Source organism: Ipomoea triloba, chromosome 7, assembly GCF_003576645.1.
Source record: "Ipomoea triloba cultivar NCNSP0323 chromosome 7, ASM357664v1".
NCBI classification, from domain to species: Eukaryota; Viridiplantae; Streptophyta; class Magnoliopsida; order Solanales; family Convolvulaceae; genus Ipomoea; species Ipomoea triloba.
In genome coordinates, this window is record NC_044922.1 from 1,208,428 (window position 1) to 1,226,726 (window position 18,299).

Genomic DNA, 18,299 nt, shown 5'->3' on the forward strand with positions numbered 1-18,299 from the left:
CATGTAATAAGGTGTCCACTGAATAAATATAACTAGTAACTGATCACAATTAGATAAAATAATTTAAATTGTTCATAGTTAATTCAGTCAAACTAATAAAGTTTATAGACGAATCTTATTAGAAATCAATTTTATAGCATTCTGCTAAAGACTTTGTGATCTAGTGACACCCGATTTACAATCTCACATGGAGGGGAGGGGAGTGAGTTCGAACCTCAGTGTGGCTGTTTGTCTCACGTCGTCGTATGTGGACCATAGTCCACAAAATAATTCCAGTCACTATACAGTGCCACAATGGACCATGGAGTCCACAAAATAATTTCAGTCACTATACAGTGCCACAGTGGACCATGGTTCCAAAACGCCACAATTTCATTAAGTAAATAAACTGTTGCCGTCAAGTCTTAATAGAGCTCCGTAAATGCTTTGTTTTTACATTATCAAATGATACTGTAGTTATATCGAAACGATATTGTAGTTGTGTTGAAAGGAAATTGCAGTGTATTATAAAAAAAACTATAGTTGTGTTGAAAGGAAGTTGAATAGCAGTTTCACATATCTGAGTATATAATGTCAAATGAAACTGTAGTTATATCAAAAAGAAATTGTAGTTGTGCTGTAAGGGAACTAGTGTATATATAGAATGAAACTGCATATGTTATAGACATAGAGTTAACAGCGCAGAACGAAATCGTTTATGCCGTTTATTTTCATTAATAAAAACAACGTCGTTTTGATGCATGGATTACCATGTGAATTGTGGACCGTGGTCGACAGTAAAATTTGCACTTTAATATTGGGCTTGTGCTTAACATAGGATAATTGGGCCCTGTTTTATCAATTTATTGTATGGGCTAAAGTATATTCGTAGGCCCCAGAATGCCCAGATATCCAAACAACAAAATCTATCTAGATTAGAGAATTCATCATCTCCCAACCCAAAATCCATCGAGAACGATGCTGAGACTGAGGGCGGGATCCGCCATAGCCACTCTTTCTCTCAACCAATTTCCATCTCTCTCTTCTCTGCGAGCTCCTGTTTCTCTCACACTCTCTCGTTCGCACGCTAAGGGGAGACTGCTCCGTCTACGATCACTATCCGTCTCTTCGTCCTCCGCAGTTTCCATCAACGCGCCGCCGCCGAGAACAGATGGTGTTATCGATCCTAAATACCTCTCCTGCTCGCTGCCGGAGAAGAAGCCTCTCAAGGTGGCCGTTTTGGTCAGCGGTGGCGTCGATAGCAGCGTCTCTCTCCGCCTCCTCCACGCTGCTGGACATTCCTGCACCGCTTTCTATCTCAAAATATGGTTCCAGGTATGCGCATGTGTATATAGTAGTGTATTGGAGTTACTTTATAAGTCTAAGTCGTGTTTAGCTAGTAAGGATCGAGTGTTTATTCAGTAAGTTTTACTAATCAGTACGGATGTCTAAAACTGTATTAGTGCAACTGAGAAAGTACTTAGCGCTTTGGAGAAATGACAAATTTCTAACACTGTATTGTTGCTCTGTACTTTAGTGCTAAGAAAAGATAAAACATTCCCTGATAGTTAAGTAGAATTTATGTTGCCTGATTTGCATTCCGGAGGAATCACTTTCCTTTGGTAATTCACATTGTTCAATTTATTATGATACTCTCATTCATTTTATGAATACACATCATTCTAATCTTTTTTTAAATGTTTTTACTCCTCTGTTTTATGAAAAGGAGGCTTGGTTCGTATTTGCTTTCATCACAGTTACTGAGTTACTAGCATGCAATCTCAAAATCTTTTGTCTTACATTTGATTATATATATTTTCGTCTCTCTCCCCCTCTCTATCTAGGAAGACTTTGAGAACTTTTGGTCCGAGTGCCCGTGGGAGGAGGATCTGAAATATGCAAAAGCTGTTTGTGATCAGGTCCCGCTTTACCATGTTTTCTATGCCTTTCTTTATCTGTCTGGCTTTGCAAGCTAAAAACGTGTCCTTTCTAACTGTAAATGACACTTGACTTCAGGTTGACGTACCTTTGGAGGTAGTGCATTTGACTGATGAATATTGGAATAATGTGGTATGCTATGCCTTTAAAAATGTTAATTACCTGCATAATTTATGTTCTGTGAATAATCTTCATATTTATTTGCTTGTTCCATGAGATTTTTTGATGGTGTATTGCATATAGATACAGAAGAACTTGAGGTTTTTAATTAAAGTGTGGGTGATGGAGTTCTCTGTCTTGCTGATTGATACTTTTCAGGTATCATATATTATTAATGAATATCGATGTGGAAGAACTCCAAATCCAGATGTCCTTTGCAATACAAGAATAAAATTTGGTTTGTAATACCCTCTGATGCATAGCTATTGAGTACTTCAATTTTTCCACAACTTCATTTAAAGGAGATGTGTTTAATTTTCAGGTGCATTTATGGATGCTATAAGTGAAATGGAATTTGACTTTGTTGCTTCTGGACATTATGCAAAGATTGTTCATGCATCTTCGGATCAACCACATGAGCCTTCTGTTCTGGAATTGTCAAAAGATATGGTATGCATTTGATGCATACATACCTTTCTATGAACTTTTAGATGCTTTTAGATGATACTTGGAGGTCATGCTTATAACTGCACCTGAAGTTTATTGCAAACCTATAAGTTGGCAAAGTTGCCAAAATACTGTAAATATAGATCATTGAAAGAGTAAATATAAAACCTCACTAGCACTTTGAGATCTGACAATGAGTATTAAACTGACTGTAAAGCTACCATCCACTTATAATTTTTAGCTTAAAACTAACTTTAAATTAACACTTAGTTCCATCCAAAATTTGACTCTAAAGGCTACCATAGCATCTTTATGTGTTCTATGTGTGAACATGCTGTTTATCTTGCTATTGATACTATGGGTTACATAACTATTTTGAAAGCTTAATTTCTTGTTTACTCCCATTCATTATTGTCTGTTTGGTGTTCTACTGAGCTCAGGTCTTTGTCTGCAATTTTCTTTTGCAGGTAAAGGACCAAACATACTTCCTTTCACATCTCACACAGGCTCAGCTTAAGCGGCTTCTTTTCCCTCTTGGATGTATACCAAAGGTTAGGTGAGATTGGTAAAGAAGACAGTCATTGAATATTCCTTGACATGATAGTTTTTCTTAATATATACACTATCTGCAGGAAGAGGTGCGTAAACTTGCCAAATCATTTGATCTCCCAAACCAAGACCGTAAAGATTCACAGGGAATATGCTTCCTTGGCAAGGTCTGTATATCAGCACTTCCTTACCTGAAGCATTGATCTTTAATCTGATTCCTTTTCCATCATCTGTTAGGGACTTCCTCAACTTAAAGAGTTCACTCTACATTTTCCTGATAAACCCATCATAATCAAAGAACAAGTGAACATATTAGCTAGGATTCACATTTCTTTCAAGATTCTTAACTTAAGGAATTACTTCTCAAGTTAAATTTCTTATTACAGGATTCTTTAATTAATTCTCCTCCATCTCAGTTTTTATCTCCATTGTGCTGCAGATAAAGTTCAGTGAATTTGTTGCAAGACACATTGGCGAGGAAGAAGGGATTATATTGGAAGCTGAGACAGGAGATTATCTTGGAAAACACAGAGGTTTTTGGTTCTACACTATTGGCCAACGACAAGGTTTACGACTTCCCGGAGGACCCTGGTATAATCTCTCTTCAGAGCTTTCTCTCAAACCGTTTTAGTTGTCTCAAACTTGGAGTAGCTTCTCAATTTGATCATCTTGGTGCATTATTCTCATCTACAATAACGCTAGAACATGATAAGTAGCATCTACTTGGAAACAATGATTTCTAGTAATAGTTTGACTTAATGTTATGATCATAATGCAGTCTGTAACGGTTCATCATCCTTGTATTGTACACAGGTATGTTGTGGAGAAAGACACTACGAATAATGTAGTGTTTGTGTCAAGAAACTATTTCTCTGTCGATAAGAAAAGACGTCTATTCCGTGTTGGATCCTTGAAATGGCTCAGTGGGAGCTCTCCTGGAAATATTACTCAACTTCAATGCAAGGTATGGGAGTCTTTTCTCTTAACTAGACATTCAGTGGGAATGAATGAGCAAACAAATTTAATTTCAAGAAATTGTCACAAAATTTTTATCACTACATAGATTTGAAACAAGTTGTGATGCCTGGAATTCTTTTATCATACCCATCGTCCCATCCTCTCTATTTCTTCTTTGGTCAGAATTGTTGAATACTTCATCTCAAAGAGAAGAAAACGGCTTGCTTATAGTTTAGTTTAGTTAGTGTAGACGAGCAACACTAGATTTAGAACAACATATGTTGATATTACATGTTCAATTTATATCTTTTCATCATTTTAGGTTCGTCATGGCCCCAATTTCTACAATTGTAGTATGGCGATGGAAGTTGATGACAATGGCCAAGAAATTGCTGTTGTCCAGTTAACCGAAGACGATCAGGGTCTGGCAGCTGGACAGTTTGCTGCATTCTATGATGGGAGGGCCTGTATTGGCTCAGGCGTGATCTTGGAGTCTTGGGACGATCAAGGATATCCTGTTTGCGAGAGGGCTCTTGAAATAGCAAGAATGGAGGATAAGTCCGTGCTTGGTAAACCTGTGAAAATAATGGTTAAACCGGAAATTAGTCTAAAAGAATCCGATCACAAAGATCAAAGTAAGAATCCTGAACCTGTTCATTCTGAAATTACATCCCAGAATATGACAACAATCCCCCATCAAGAAGAGAACCCCAGAGAATTAAATTTGCTGGGGTGGCTAAAACAGAAGTTGTTACAAGCTTTCTAGGACGTGTATATATATACCTACGATATATCAAGGTTGATCATGGCACTGACTCAAATTTGCACCTGCCATCTCAAGAAATGGACTCCTGCGCTGGGTAGGAGCCGAAGCATGCTGGTTCAGGAACAAGAGGTTGATCATGGTACTGACTCAAATTTACCAACACTTCCTGCATTCTTTGATGATTCACCGCCATATTTCACTGCGGTTACAGAGATCTATGAGCAGGCATTTTCGGCAGCAGTGTTTCTACCATAAAAGAGAAGAAAACATGGTATATAACAATGGTAATATAATAAATGCTGTTCTCTTGCCCTTTGAACAGAGTGCTGGTTTCTCCATGGAAAATGCTGAAGGGTATTGCCCATCTTGTTGATATGCTTCTTACAAAAAGAGATCATAATACTGCTTCCATGTCGTTAGTTCTTAACTATTTATGTTCTCGATTATAATGTCGCTTTTACATTTTGTCGCTTTTACATTTTGTTCTCGATTATAATGTCGCTTTTACATTTAGTTCATAACTATCTCTGATGTCGATTATAATATTGCTTTTACGTTTAGTTCTTAACAGTTTCTGTTCTCAATTATAACGTCACTTTTATATTTAGTTCTTAAATATTACTCAATTAACGGTTGAATGACACCTTTTCAAAAAAAAAAAAAAAAGCAGTTGAATGACACTAGGATGTGTGTGTGTGTTTTTTTTTCTTTTTCTTTTTGGAATTTATATTTATTATGTTTTTCATTCTATTTCTGAAAAGATTTATACTTTAATGTGCTCTCTCTCTCTCACCAAATTACATTGATTTCTTTGTAAGGTAATTTATGGGGCATAAAATTACAAAAATATTAATGGCAAAAAAATGTTACTTCCAAGGTATTAATCAATACCAATACGACAATACTTAATACACATCTGATTGTTGTGAATAGTGACACTTTCAAAATTTTATACACATTTGATTGTGAATAATGACACTTTCAAAAATTTTAAGGTGTTAATCGATACCAATACCTAATACATATCTTATTGTGAATAATGAAACGTTTTATTAATATGACTAATAAAATTGATGAAATTGATATTTTAATTTTATATATGTAAAAAAGGAAATAGCAAAAATAAGATCTTTAAAAAGAAATCAGCGGAATTGACGAATCTGTCATAAATTCGGACACTTTACGAACCAACGCATCTCCAACGGTCAACTCTTTTCAAAAACACGCGCGAACAGTCTGTCAAGTTCGCGCCAATTCTCTCTAAAGAACACCCCATTTCTCCCTCCCCACTCTCTCTCTGACCCCACCTACCCACCCACCCTAACTTATCGACGCCGCCGCCGCCGCCGCCGCAGCAGCAGCCCAGTAAGAGCCACCTCTCTGCAAATGGCTGAAACACCGAGCAGAAGATCTCAGAGAACCCCCAAAAAGCAGAAGGTGCCGCCGCCGTCCTTCTCAGATTCATCGCCCTCGTGCCATGTCCTCCCACCCACCCCTCAAACCCTAGACCCCTCACCTCGCCGCCGCTCTCTCCGCCTGACCTCCACCCCTCAAGCCTCAACGCCGCCTCCAACGCCGACCTCTACTCGCAACTCCTCCCGCCGAAAGTCTCTCAAGTTCGCTTCTCAAAATGCAGACAATTTGTCTAATCAGAAACCAAAATATGCTAATTCAACCCCTACCTTACTCTCCCCGGCCTCGCCTGAGCCAGTTCAGTCTACCAGAAAGCGGAAATTTGCTGAATTGGAGAAATCCGGTTCGGAGAAAACTAGGGCTTTGAAGCCTGGGAGAAAGAAGGTTTATTACAAAAAAGTGGTTTACGATGGGGGTGAGTTTGCGGTGGGGGATGATGTGTACGTCAAGAGGAGAGAGGATGCGAGCTCCGATGATGAGGATCCGGAAGTGGAAGAATGCAAGGTTTGCTTCATGGCTGGGAGAGCAGTGATGATTGAGTGTGATGACTGCTTAGGTGGGTTTCATTTGAAGTGCTTAAACCCTCCTCTGAAAGAGGTTCCAGAAGGTGATTGGATTTGTGGATTTTGTGAGGCAAAAAAATTGGGGAAAACTGTGCAATTGCCTGTCCCTCCTAAGGGAAAGAAAAGAGCTAGGACAGCAAGGGAGAAGCTGCTTGCCAGTGATCTGTATGCAGCTCGCATTGAGAGGTAAAATTTTAAAAAAATTAAATTAAATTTTAAATTCTTGAAAGGTTGATTTTAGTGGTAAGGTTTGTGTGAGATGAAACCAATGAACAAAGCAAATAACAATCAAATAGGCCTATATGCTATGGAGTGTCCTAGGATAGGGATCATGTAATGATTTAACAATCAATTCTCAAGTGTGCTTTGGTTACCACATTGTTCTTATTGGATTAATGGTGAGCCGTTTCTATGAATTTCAGTATATGGAAAGATGTAGACGGTACTTACCGGTTCAAGGCTCATTGGTATATTATTCCAGAAGAAACTGCTGCAGGAAGACAACCACATAACTTAAGAAGAGAGCTCTATCGAACGAATGACTTTGCGGATGCTGAGGTAATTTTCTTAAACACTTGCTCTGGTGGGTGTTTGTAATTGTTTTCCTAATTTCCTTTTTCTTCTCCTGGCTTTTGTTTTCAGATTACCATTTGTATCTTGTTTCCCATTGCGCATTTGTTATCATGAATGAAGGGCATTGATGAATTTCATGCATTTATTTATTATTTTTAAGATTAAGATTTTGTTATGATGATTTAGATCTGACAATTGATAATTCACCAAAACAGAAACCAAATCCAAGAGCATTGAGCATTTTAAGTAGAACATCTTTTATGGAAGAAAAAGATACATCCTGTATCAACTTTTAGTCTTCTAATGATTCTCTTCTGTAGATGGAATCTATCATCAGACATTGCTACATTTTGACTCCAAAAGAATTTTCCAAGGCAAACAATGGAGGAGATGACATTTTTCTATGTGAATATGAATATGATATACACTGGCATAGTTTCAAGCGTATTGCAGACATTGATGATGGCGAAGAGGTAAGATCTCACTGAAAAACAAATGTTTATTAAGATCATATTATATCAATATTGGCTTGAATTTTGCTGTAATTGAGGTTCTTATGTATGCAATAGGATTGTGAGGAAGCTGAGAGTGATAGGGAGTGGAATTCTGCTGAAGGTTCTGGCTCAGATAGTGAAGATGATGTAGAATATGAAGAGGAGAATAATCATAATTTATTGAATAGAAGACAATTGCCAGCTCATCCATTGGCCGCGGTATGCTTGCATTTATAAAGCTCAATACTTGATATAGCCCAAAGAAGAAGACTAATTGCTTCTCTATCATTACTGTAGAATTCACGAAAGGGGCGAATTTTCGGACTTCAAAAAATAGGAGCAAAGAAAATACCAGAACATGTAAGATCCCACAAGTTGACAGAACTTGAAAAAGCAAAAGCAACACTTCTACTGGCAACTCTCCCCAAGTCTTTACCTTGTAGGAATAAGTATGTTGATATTTGATCACAACTTGAATGAATTCCATGCTGTACATCTCCGAAATAATTATTACTTATATAACATTATTTTACGCAGAGAAATGGAAGAGGTAACTGCATTTATCAAAGGTTCCATATGTGAAGATCAATGCCTAGGGAAGTGCCTTTACATACATGGTGTCCCCGGGACAGGAAAGGTATTCTTTAGATCTAGGAGTGTACTTACAATAGAACTGCTCTACTAGCTATTAGGGTTATTTTGATCAGATTTAACTCTTTCTTTTATCCATCTTTGGCATACTGCAGACAATGAGTGTATTATCAGTAATGAGGAACCTCAAATCTGAGGTAGATGCTGGAAGTATTAAGCCTTACTGTTTTGTAGAAATTAATGGCCTAAAATTGGCTTCACCTGAACATATTTACAGTGTAAGTACTTTAGCTTATTCTAACTTATAATGCCAGGGAATCAGTGATATAACATTTTCTCTAAAGTAAAATTATATGGTTTTCAGGTTATTTATGAAGCATTAAATGGACATAGAGTTGGTTGGAAGAAAGCTCTTAAGCTCTTGAATGAGAGATTCTCAAATGGAACTGAGCGTGGCAAACAGGATAACCGCCCCTGTATTCTTCTTATTGATGAACTTGATCTTCTTGTAACCAGGAACCAATCGGTAATTATGATCATCAGAATTAGCCTACATTAGGTTTCTGTAAGCCTGGAAATTGTATATCCATCATTCTTTCTCCTCTAATGACAGGTCCTATACAACATCCTTGATTGGCCTACTAAGCCACATTCAAGACTAATTATTATAGGTGCGAGCATATATTCCTTTCTGTGTTTCTCCCCAATGGAAAATCCTCATTGTGATAAAATATGTAACTGCTCTTTTATTTATTTATTTATTTTGGCTAATTCAGGAATAGCAAATACTATGGATCTTCCAGAGAAGTTACTTCCTCGTATTTCGAGTCGTATGGGCATACAAAGACTATGCTTTGGTCCCTACAACTACCAGCAACTTCAAGAGATTATTTCAACTCGCCTAAATGGAATAAATGCCTTTGAAAAGCCTGCAATTGAGTTTGCTTCAAGAAAGGTCTCATTAATGTGTTTGACTCTGCTGCTTTAAAACATGTTTGATAGCTGACATCTTATTCATTCTTCAGAGTTGATTGTAGAAACTTATCATTTTATTGTGCATTTTGTATATAAATTCAGGTGGCAGCTGTTTCAGGTGATGCTCGTCGTGCATTGGAAATATGTAGACGTGCTGCAGAACTTGCAGATTACCGTGTTAAGAAAGTTCATTCTTCTGCAGCAGGTTTGATTTTGGCCACTTAATTTGTCATGTTTTATGTTTTGTTAGTTTCATATATATAATATAGGCGTGGGGAATTCCATTGACTTGATCTTTTATATTTTCAGGAAAGGCACTAGTTGGAATGGCTGATGTTGAAGCAGCTATTCAGGAGATGTTCCAGGCTCCTCATATTCAAGTGATGAGAAGCAGCTCTAGATTTAGTAAAATCTTCTTGGCTGCTATGGTTTATGAACTTCATAAGACTGGAATGAGTGAAACCACCTTTGAGAAGGTCAGTGCCTGGTTTCCATATACGCGTATGGCATTATCTCTTGAAGCTTTATGCGCATTTTCTGAATATTTCCTCCAATTGCAGTTGGCAATGACTGTTTCGTGTCTTTGCACAAGTAATGGTGAAAAGTTTCCAGGTTGGGATTCACTCCTAAAAGTTGGGTAAGCCACAATACACTTTATTTGATTAACTAGTAAGCACTAATCATTTTAATGTATTCAACTTTTCTGACTTCTTATCATCTGTGTTGCTGGGATGGTGTGACAGATGCATGCTTGGAGAATGCAGAATACTATTATGTGAACCAGGAGTAAAGCACAAACTGCAAAAGTTACAGCTCAATTTCCCCAGGTAAGAATTCCAAGATATTATCGAAGCTAGATTTGCTCGATTTACCTCCTCATGGGTCTAGGGGCAAGGGCAGGTTAATGGGGTCGAGATATAGTCTGGCAAAATCGAAAAACCTGGGTTATAAAAAGAAAGAATTATAATAATCTGAACTTGAAAGCAACTTGAAACCATGGCATAAATCTTGTTTTTTTTCATCTGTGTATTGCAGTGATGATGTGGCTTTTGCACTTAAAGAAAGCAAGGATCTCCCATGGCTGGCCAAGTATATGTGATTCAATCCAGGAAAAGCATGCATGTTGTATTGTTGTTGTGTTGTGCCCCTTTTTGTACCACCCATTGTTGCAATAAAACATTGGGTCTCAGAACATTTTATTTATTTTTTCATTTGTATTATTTAATCACAACTTTGACACTGCCATTGACGTTGTTTTTGGTAACAGTTGATCTTTGAACATTCTTTGTATTTAATTTGATTCACAATATCATCTCTTTCACCCTTTTCTCATTATAATAAACTTGATATAGTGCATATCAAATTTAATAAGAACTTTGCCACAGCAAGAACCATTGGTGTGATTAAATCGTTACTCAATTATTGATAAGACTAAATTTAAGATTAATAGTTACGGGTGTCTAAACCTAAGATTTCCAAATCTAAGATTAAGGACATGTAAAACAAGTAGAGGACTATTATGCTCTCACCAACTTTTCTTATCTGTTCTTAACTACTTTCTCAATCAAATGAAGCATAAAAAACCAATTCTCCATTGAGGCTCAAATCCATCCCTCCCATGTGGGTTGATAATCAGGTGTCACTAGACAACAACGTTTTTGTCATATATATATATATATACATTAGGAGTAACCTAACCCTAAATCCTAATAACCAGTAACATACTAACATACTGCCCAGCCTCCAGTCTCCATTCTGCGGCACTGCTCCACAGCTCCAAACTCCAGCCGCCACTGCCCCCTGCTCCAGATTCCGGTCGCTACTGTCTCCATCGCAGGTCGCCGGTCAGAGCCTCCATCGCGGGTCGCCGGTAACAGCCTCCATCGTGTTTTGTGAGTAATAAAATTAGGTGTGTACAACATAATCCAAATAAAAAATGTAATATTATCAAATTTTCATATTTAAAAAAAAATAAAAGTACAATATATTTGAAATTTAAGAAAAATTACAAATATATTTCACATATATACTTCTTTCAACCAAAAAAAAAGACTATTTTTTAGAGGGTAGTTTGGTATTTTTGTGCACCTCTGACTGTTGAACTTTAAAAATGTTGGAAACATCGAAAATGACAAAACCCTAGAACTGTATTTCTCTCCCTCACTACTGTCTTCCACAAATCGATTTCTCAGGAACAGCGTTAATGTCTCCGAGTTGTTGTAGATGACGACGACGACCAAACTTGCTTCAAGATCCTAGAGAAAGCAGCTCCGGAACTCTTCCTACATTGAGGTATCAAATCCGTACTTGAATCTTCCTAAATTTCAATGCACCCATCTCAATCGCACAATGGAATTGAGATTGTGAATGAGGTCTTAAAATTGTCAATTTTCAGAGATTTGTGAAGTTGTGAACCTAATTGGTGTTATTTGATAGGTTATGGCACAATTGGGGGCTGCTGTGGTGGATGCAGATATGGAACAAGCTCCATCAAACACGGCCAGGAGACCTCGGATACTGCTAGCTGCAAGTGGGAGTGTTGCTGCGATCAAATTTGCGAACTTGTGCCATTGCTTTTCTGAATGGGCAGAAGTGAAGGCAGTTGCTTCAAAGGCTTCTCTGCACTTCATCGATAAAACTTCACTTCCAAAGGATGTGGTTCTGTACACAGATGAGGATGAATGGTCAACTTGGAAGAGGATAGGTGATAGTGTGCTGCACATTGAGCTTCGTAGGTGGGCTGATATTATGGTCATTGCTCCTTTGTCGGCAAATACACTTGGCAAGGTAATATAAAGTTTTGATTTCCTTGTTGATATTTTTTTTTGAGCGATGAGGGAAATCTATAGCCACTACTTGAGTGCAGGGTGTGCACTAGTTAAATCCGTGGCCTTTGTGGTAAATGATCACAAGGAGGTAAACCTTCTTAGGTTGCTAAGAAGGCCAATAGGCGGGTGGGAGTCCAACTTGTAATCTTGTGGTTGCAAGTCAACTGGCCAATTTGGCTGGGGTTGCCCCCAATATATCCTGATTTCATATGATAGAGATGATGTATGGCATAGCTTGTTAGTCAATTTGCTTGTATTGGTTAATGGCTAATAGACTACTAGAGTAATAGAGTGATTGATGGATCCTGCATCACTGAAGGTGTGATGAAGGTAGATCTGAGAAACCATCTATCTGCTTTGAAAGAGGTTTCAAGGGCTTGAGTTCATGGCCTAATGGATCAAGGGATTAACACTTGGCCACTACTTCAAACCAAATATTTGTTCGAAGTAATTGAAACTAATAAGAATTTATTATCTTTAATCTGGTATGGGTTGGATTCTCCCCAACCAGGGCAGCCTGTGCTTGTGGTCATCCCTCGGGGAGAATCCCATCGTGCCCACTAAGGGTGGGCATTTGCTTGCCCCTCAAGGGTGTCCTGCTTTGTGTTGGTCCCTGGAGTGAGATTTGAGATTGAGATATCTGAACTGTCTACATGGTTCTAACATCATATATTACTGGCGTCATATTGCAGATTGCTGGTGGATTGTGCGATAACCTGTTGACATGCATTGTGCGGGCATGGGACTATAACAAGCCACTTTTTGTGGCACCAGCCATGAATACATTCATGTGGACTAATCCTTTCACTGAAAGACATCTTATGGCTATTGATGAGCTCGGAATTTCTCTTATCCCACCAGTATCCAAGAGACTAGCTTGTGGAGATTATGGGAATGGAGCAATGGCTGAACCTTCTCTCATCTTTACAACCGTAAGACTCTTATTTGAGTCCCGCGCACAATCCGGTAGCGGCAACTCTGGATGAACATGAGAACATCTAATGTTCATACTACAAGTCACAAACGCTTTCTGAGAATGAAGCTTTTGGATCATGATATGCAAACCGAGCATTTTACCATTGTCTTCTAGTTAGTCGGTGTGTTCAAAATTTGTAGGTTTTAGAATTTAGACTACTGATGTTTACTTTAGATTTGGTATAACAGCAGGGCAAGTGAACTTATTGACTCTTATTTTCTACACTCCTAAGGGATATAAGAAAATCTAGCTGCCTCAAATGATGCTTATTTCTACATATGTAAGGAGTACTGTAATATTATTGAACAAAAGTTTAAAAATCTTTAACCAGCCTTGATTTGTTTGCTTAAGCCTTAAGTGAATTGTTTTTACCAACTATTCTGTATATAACATATATATAAATGTGTACTTTCATTAAAGCTTGGTCCCCACCTTCTTGGCTGCTATATATTATTTGTTAAAATTGCGTGTTTGGAACATTAGTGTACACATAGAAGAACATGACATGTGCTCTCCAACCAACACAGTTATTTTAAAAAAGTACACATTTTAAATAATGTCTTACATCAATTTCCAGTGAGAGTTTAAGAAACTTAGAAGGCAATTTAAAAAATCAATCCTTTGTGTCTAAGGGTCAAATACCAACTGTACAATCTGTATATATTTATATATGCATATACACGTGTATACATATAGATAAACTGTTCCTGAAACCCAAGAACTCCTTTCCTCTTTTACATGTGGATGATCTTTTTCTGGCAATGGCCATTGCCACTGTTGTTATTCTCCCTCTCGGCTTGCTTTTCATTATCTCTGGCCTCACTGTCAACGTCTTTCAGGTACTTCTACATACATGATACATATAAACACACACACAACACACATATTTACTTGCATGTACTTTTCATTCTTTGACACACAGAGACAAGTATTTAGATGCGTTCTTTTCTTCTTAGTTTCTATAAAGGTTTGTTCTTTCTGTTCTTTTAGCAGTTTGTTGTTCTGGGATTTCTTTGCATTTGTATGTTCTTTTACTTTTCTTGCCTACTTAGACTTGCTACTTTTTTTTTTTTTAATATTTTCTTGGCATTTGGTATTCACCTTTTTAATCTATGCTATTCAGATTCACGTGGGACCTAGCATTTGTCTGTTATTTGAAAGAATTTCAAATGCCTGATACTGTATATACGTGTGCATGTGAGAGTTTTTGCCAGAATGATCTTATTCAATTTTTTGAAATTATTGCACTCCCAGGCTCTTCTCTTTGTTCTAGTGCGTCCAATCTCAAAGTCGATATACAGAAGGATCAACAAAGAAGTCACAGAGTTATTGTGGATGCAGTTTGTTTGGCTATTTGACTGGTGGGCAAATATTAAGGTGTTGGGAGACTATATATATATAATGTTTTTCTTGTTTTTCAGTTTAATTTCAGTTGCAGCAACGGAAATCTCACTCGAGATGTGATGGTTTATGAATTACTGACAGGTTGAGCTGTACATAGATCCAGAAACTTATGAATTACTGGGTAAGGAATCTCGGCTCTTGCATAAATGTGGTATTATATTCCTTTCAAACATAAAGATTTACCAACTAAGTACTTTCAGGTAAAGAGAACGCGGTTATTATTTCTAACCACAGAAGTGACATTGATTGGCTTGTTGAATTTATCCTCGCTCAGGTGTTTATCTACTCCAAGCTGATTCGGTTTTGCAATTTCGTTTTCGATCCATAGCATTAATCTCACGATCAAATACTTGCTAAAAAATTTCCTTGTATATAATGCTGAAAGAATCTTTAGGCCATCATTACTCACATGCTTGCTCTTTCATATGCTAGTTGCAATGGCGTGAGATATATCTGTGCTATGTTATTTATATATCATTGCGGGTTCTGTTATTGACTTATTACTGATAATTCAACGACAGCGAGCTGGTTGCCTTGGGAACACTCTAGCTCTAGCAAAGAAACCGTTATTTTATATCCCAGTAAGTTTCTTAATGCTCGTAATTCTCTCTTTCCAGTTCAGGCCCAACGAAACTATTCTTCTTTTGAAGATTTAAATTTGATAGTTTAAGTTGTCAGACCGTTGATGAAACATATAGGAGATTTGGAGGTAAATCATTTAATGTCTATGCAGATTTTGGGATGGTCGATGTGGTTTGCTGGTTTTATTGTCATTGAAGGAAACTGGGCAAAGGATGAAAGAAAACTGCAGGTGTGTTCAAATTGTTCTGCAATATTTTTCGGTGTTAGGACCTCTCTGCAATGCATTTGTTGCATTTATTTCGTTCTTCTATTGTCTCTTACTGCAGTCAGGTTTCAAAGAGCTAAACGATTTCCAAAAACCATTTTGGTTGGTCGTTTTCTTAGAAGGCACTCGTTTTACCCGGGAAAATCTTTTAGCAGCGCAAGAGTATGCTGCTTCGGCTGGATTGCCAGTCCCAAAGAACGTTTTGATTCCTCGTACCAAGGTATGTATATATAATGGCTTTTAGCTAACTAGTAAAACTGAATTCGAATTCGAGTTATGTATTTAGTTATTTACCTGTTCTTGTATTTCTGCAGGGCTTTGTTACAACAGTAAGCCATTTACGCACATTCGTTCCTGCAATTTACGACCTGACAGTAGCCATTCCAAAAACCGAGGAGCAGCCAACAATGTTAAGAATCTTCCGAAGGCATTCTTCTGTTGTAAGTAAGCAAAACATTTTCAGCGTTTCTGGGTAGTGAGAAAGCGGGTAGTTAATAAGTAACGATTTCTTTTGTTGCCCGGTTTGATGCCATTACTGTGCTCAGATGATTTGAGTTGTTAAGATGTTTCATTTGCAGGTTCATGTCCACATTCAGCGCCATCTGATGCAGGATTTGCCCGAATCAGGGAGTGGCATATCACAGTGGTGCAAAGATGTTTTCGTGGAAAAAGTAATAAATCATATAGTCCTTTTTTCGTGTCTTGATCACTCCATTATCATAGCGGGGTTTCATTCATGCGTCGAGCTCAATCTTGATTCTCTTGTGTTGGTTCAGGATGCGCTGTTGGAGCAACATCTCGCCATAGGCAAATTCACTGACAAACAATGCCATGACATTGGCAGACCAAGAAAATCCTTGCTGGTAAGCCATAGCTTAGCCACACCGCCTTCTTTACTTCAACCGTATTGTTGCAGTAAGCGCTAGGCGCTAGTCGAGTGGTAGCGGAGCGCCTAATATATATATATATATATAATGAAAAAAATTAACAAGACCGAACCAATAGGATTAACTTGGTTAACTTGATCGAAATGAACGAGTTAACTCAGCCAAGTTAGGCACTAGATGTCTGCCTAGGCGGCCGAGTCGGCCGAATTAGGCGCTAGCTAGGCGGGCGCCTAGGAGGGGAATCGCCATGATCTATGAGCGCGTAGCGCCTAGACTGATTTTTGCAACAGTTAAATAATAAACTTGCAGTCTCGTTCTTAAATCTGGTCACAGGTTTTCGTCGTTTGGTCCTGTCTGGTTCTGCTTGGCATCGTGGCGTTCTTCGTATGGTGCCCGTTGTCGTGGGGAGAGGCTGCACTCTGCGCGGTTTTCTTGGTCGTCGCCATGATTTTTATGCGAGTTCTCATCTTAACATCGCAATCTGATTGTTCCTCCACTTTCAAAGCTGCATTCAAGCGCAACAATGGTGAATGTCTTCTTCCAAGATGACAGTAGCAGAAAGATTGCAGGGTTTATGTTCTCAGATGTCCACCATTGATTTTGTTGTTTGTCTCATAAATCATACAAACATTAGTTGTTTCACTAAAATAGAATGTCCTTAACTTTAGAAAGGAAGGGAAAAGAGGTTGTCAGGTTCAGATCAAACATGATGAATACTAATATTGGTTAATACAATCTGCTCTTTTTATATGTGCATCATATCAAAGAGTATTGTCCCAAGTCCTTTCTCTTAAAAAGAGTTGAACTTTACAAGCCCAACTCGAACTGAATCCAGATTTGTTTGTTTGTTTGTTTTTTTTTTTTGGTAATTTGAAACTTGAACCGAATCCAGATTAGTTTTTCGTAATTTGAAAAGATTAAATTAGTTAGAGTGTAATATGATTATCATACTAAACTAATAATTAATAACAAAAAACTATTGCAAAATTACAATAACATATGGCAAATACTTGCTATGTCTTTCTTATAATATAATATTTCTAATTCAAAATCCTAAAGACTCAATGATTAAAAAATTTTAAAAATCCCTCAAATATCCACATGGCTACTTGGTTGCCTTTCATGGAATCCAATTGCAGCAGGCAATGACTGTGTTAATATTATAAAAATTTGTATGAGCTCACAAATCCAGTTCTATAATTACGCTAAAAATTATAATTAATATTGTGAATTTTATATTTATATAGTAGTTAATAATCGAATAACTTTCTAAATACATTCATCTTTTTAAATAGTTGATTCATGTGAGTTTGAAACTTCGAGATAAAAGAATCAATGTTAAGAACAATTCAGTATCTTTAATTATAATTTGACAATATCTCAAATTCTATAGAATTTAACATAACTATCAAAAGTGATCAACCGGCCTGTGGCCAAGTATTAATCAAATAAGACACTTTCATTGCCTGGGAATTCACTCCCACCTCCACGCTAATCTGCATTGATGACTTCTTCCCAAGAAACCCACAGAACACACCCATCAAGCCATGAACATTTCAATCTTTTATTAAACAAATACCTTTCCAAAATCTCAGTTTCAATTCATAGCTATAAAAGCAGCTAGAGAAATGGGTTCTCTCTGTACACTCACAACCACCATTTCTCTTTCTCATCTTCTCCGGCTAATTAATTAAGTAATTGTAACAGCTCATCATAAGCTTTATACTTTCCGGCAGACCATTTGCAGGAAATGGCCACTTATGATCGTTTTAGTCTTGGCTGCATTTGTGGAGTTCACAAATGTGGTTATTGCAGCTGGCGGTTCTCAGCCGTATTTTTATGCATCGCCGCCCCCTCCTCCGCCGTATGGTTACAAGTCTCCGCCTTCGCCGGCGGCGAATGACGGCTATTCGCCGGCTCCGGCTCCGGTGAGTTTGCCACCGTCTTATAATG

General features: G+C 37.7%; 4 protein-coding genes and 1 non-coding gene across 7 annotated transcripts; all 5 read left to right on the plus strand.

Moving 5' to 3' along the window:
• Nucleotides 1-944: 944 nt before the first annotated feature.
• On the plus strand, nt 945-5,363 carry LOC116024549 (tRNA-specific 2-thiouridylase MnmA). Its single transcript, XM_031265464.1, has 10 exons — nt 945-1,314; nt 1,824-1,898; nt 1,996-2,049; nt 2,236-2,314; nt 2,399-2,526; nt 2,991-3,074; nt 3,156-3,239; nt 3,512-3,663; nt 3,886-4,036; nt 4,352-5,363. Exons 1-10 carry the CDS (start codon nt 958-960, stop codon nt 4,793-4,795), a joined length of 1,608 nt encoding a protein of 535 aa, XP_031121324.1. The 5' UTR covers nt 945-957; the 3' UTR covers nt 4,796-5,363.
• A 756-nt stretch (nt 5,364-6,119) lies between these two features.
• Nucleotides 6,120-10,699, plus strand: LOC116025884 (origin of replication complex subunit 1A-like). Its single transcript, XM_031267258.1, has 15 exons — nt 6,120-6,957; nt 7,194-7,329; nt 7,665-7,817; nt 7,914-8,057; nt 8,136-8,287; nt 8,376-8,475; nt 8,585-8,707; nt 8,794-8,955; nt 9,043-9,100; nt 9,206-9,384; nt 9,507-9,609; nt 9,714-9,880; nt 9,965-10,041; nt 10,148-10,231; nt 10,440-10,699. The coding sequence occupies exons 1-15, from the start codon at nt 6,182-6,184 to the stop codon at nt 10,501-10,503; spliced, it is 2,478 nt and encodes an 825-aa protein (XP_031123118.1). The 5' UTR covers nt 6,120-6,181; the 3' UTR covers nt 10,504-10,699.
• On the plus strand, nt 7,725-7,802 carry LOC116026372. The gene has a single exon (XR_004099840.1). It is a non-coding gene; the product is annotated as a small nucleolar RNA snoR28 (small nucleolar RNA).
• Nucleotides 10,700-11,034: 335 nt separating the features above from the next.
• On the plus strand, nt 11,035-13,565 carry LOC116024721 (probable phosphopantothenoylcysteine decarboxylase). 2 transcript variants are annotated; one of them, XM_031265696.1, is made up of 4 exons: nt 11,035-11,313; nt 11,597-11,696; nt 11,841-12,191; nt 12,925-13,565. In XM_031265696.1, exons 3-4 carry the CDS (start codon nt 11,844-11,846, stop codon nt 13,216-13,218), a joined length of 642 nt encoding a protein of 213 aa, XP_031121556.1. In that variant the 5' UTR covers nt 11,035-11,313; nt 11,597-11,696; nt 11,841-11,843; the 3' UTR covers nt 13,219-13,565. The 2 variants fall into 2 exon arrangements, with proteins under 2 accessions (XP_031121556.1, XP_031121557.1); XM_031265697.1 differs by having other exon boundaries at nt 11,035-11,274.
• Nucleotides 13,566-13,928: 363 nt separating this feature from the next.
• Nucleotides 13,929-17,100, plus strand: LOC116025839 (1-acyl-sn-glycerol-3-phosphate acyltransferase PLS1). 2 transcript variants are annotated; one of them, XM_031267201.1, is made up of 11 exons: nt 13,929-14,047; nt 14,463-14,585; nt 14,694-14,733; nt 14,813-14,886; nt 15,134-15,193; nt 15,346-15,423; nt 15,521-15,679; nt 15,774-15,899; nt 16,038-16,130; nt 16,236-16,322; nt 16,680-17,100. In XM_031267201.1, the coding sequence occupies exons 1-11, from the start codon at nt 13,970-13,972 to the stop codon at nt 16,893-16,895; spliced, it is 1,134 nt and encodes a 377-aa protein (XP_031123061.1). In that variant the 5' UTR covers nt 13,929-13,969; the 3' UTR covers nt 16,896-17,100. The 2 variants fall into 2 exon arrangements, with proteins under 2 accessions (XP_031123061.1, XP_031123063.1); XM_031267203.1 differs by having other exon boundaries at nt 16,656-16,722.
• Nucleotides 17,101-18,299: the final 1,199 nt, after the last annotated feature.

Bases quoted from the DNA above. Each gene is read 5' to 3' on its own strand.
- LOC116024721 (XM_031265696.1), top strand. From the start codon at position 11,844: ATGGCACAATTGGGGGCTGCTGTGGTGGATGCAGATATGGAACAAGCT. The intron at 12,192-12,924 runs GTAATATAAAGT...GTCATATTGCAG, and splicing joins CGGCAAATACACTTGGCAAG to ATTGCTGGTGGATTGTGCGA.
- LOC116024549 (XM_031265464.1), top strand. From the start codon at position 958: ATGCTGAGACTGAGGGCGGGATCCGCCATAGCCACTCTTTCTCTCAAC. The intron at 1,315-1,823 runs GTATGCGCATGT...CTCTCTATCTAG, and splicing joins ATCTCAAAATATGGTTCCAG to GAAGACTTTGAGAACTTTTG. The intron at 2,050-2,235 runs GTATGCTATGCC...GATACTTTTCAG, and splicing joins ATGAATATTGGAATAATGTG to GTATCATATATTATTAATGA.
- LOC116025839 (XM_031267201.1), top strand. From the start codon at position 13,970: ATGGCCATTGCCACTGTTGTTATTCTCCCTCTCGGCTTGCTTTTCATT. The intron at 15,194-15,345 runs GTAAGTTTCTTA...ATGTCTATGCAG, and splicing joins AACCGTTATTTTATATCCCA to ATTTTGGGATGGTCGATGTG. The intron at 15,680-15,773 runs GTATGTATATAT...GTATTTCTGCAG, and splicing joins TTTTGATTCCTCGTACCAAG to GGCTTTGTTACAACAGTAAG.
- LOC116025884 (XM_031267258.1), top strand. From the start codon at position 6,182: ATGGCTGAAACACCGAGCAGAAGATCTCAGAGAACCCCCAAAAAGCAG. The intron at 7,818-7,913 runs GTAAGATCTCAC...TGTATGCAATAG, and splicing joins ACATTGATGATGGCGAAGAG to GATTGTGAGGAAGCTGAGAG. The intron at 9,610-9,713 runs GTTTGATTTTGG...TTATATTTTCAG, and splicing joins AGTTCATTCTTCTGCAGCAG to GAAAGGCACTAGTTGGAATG.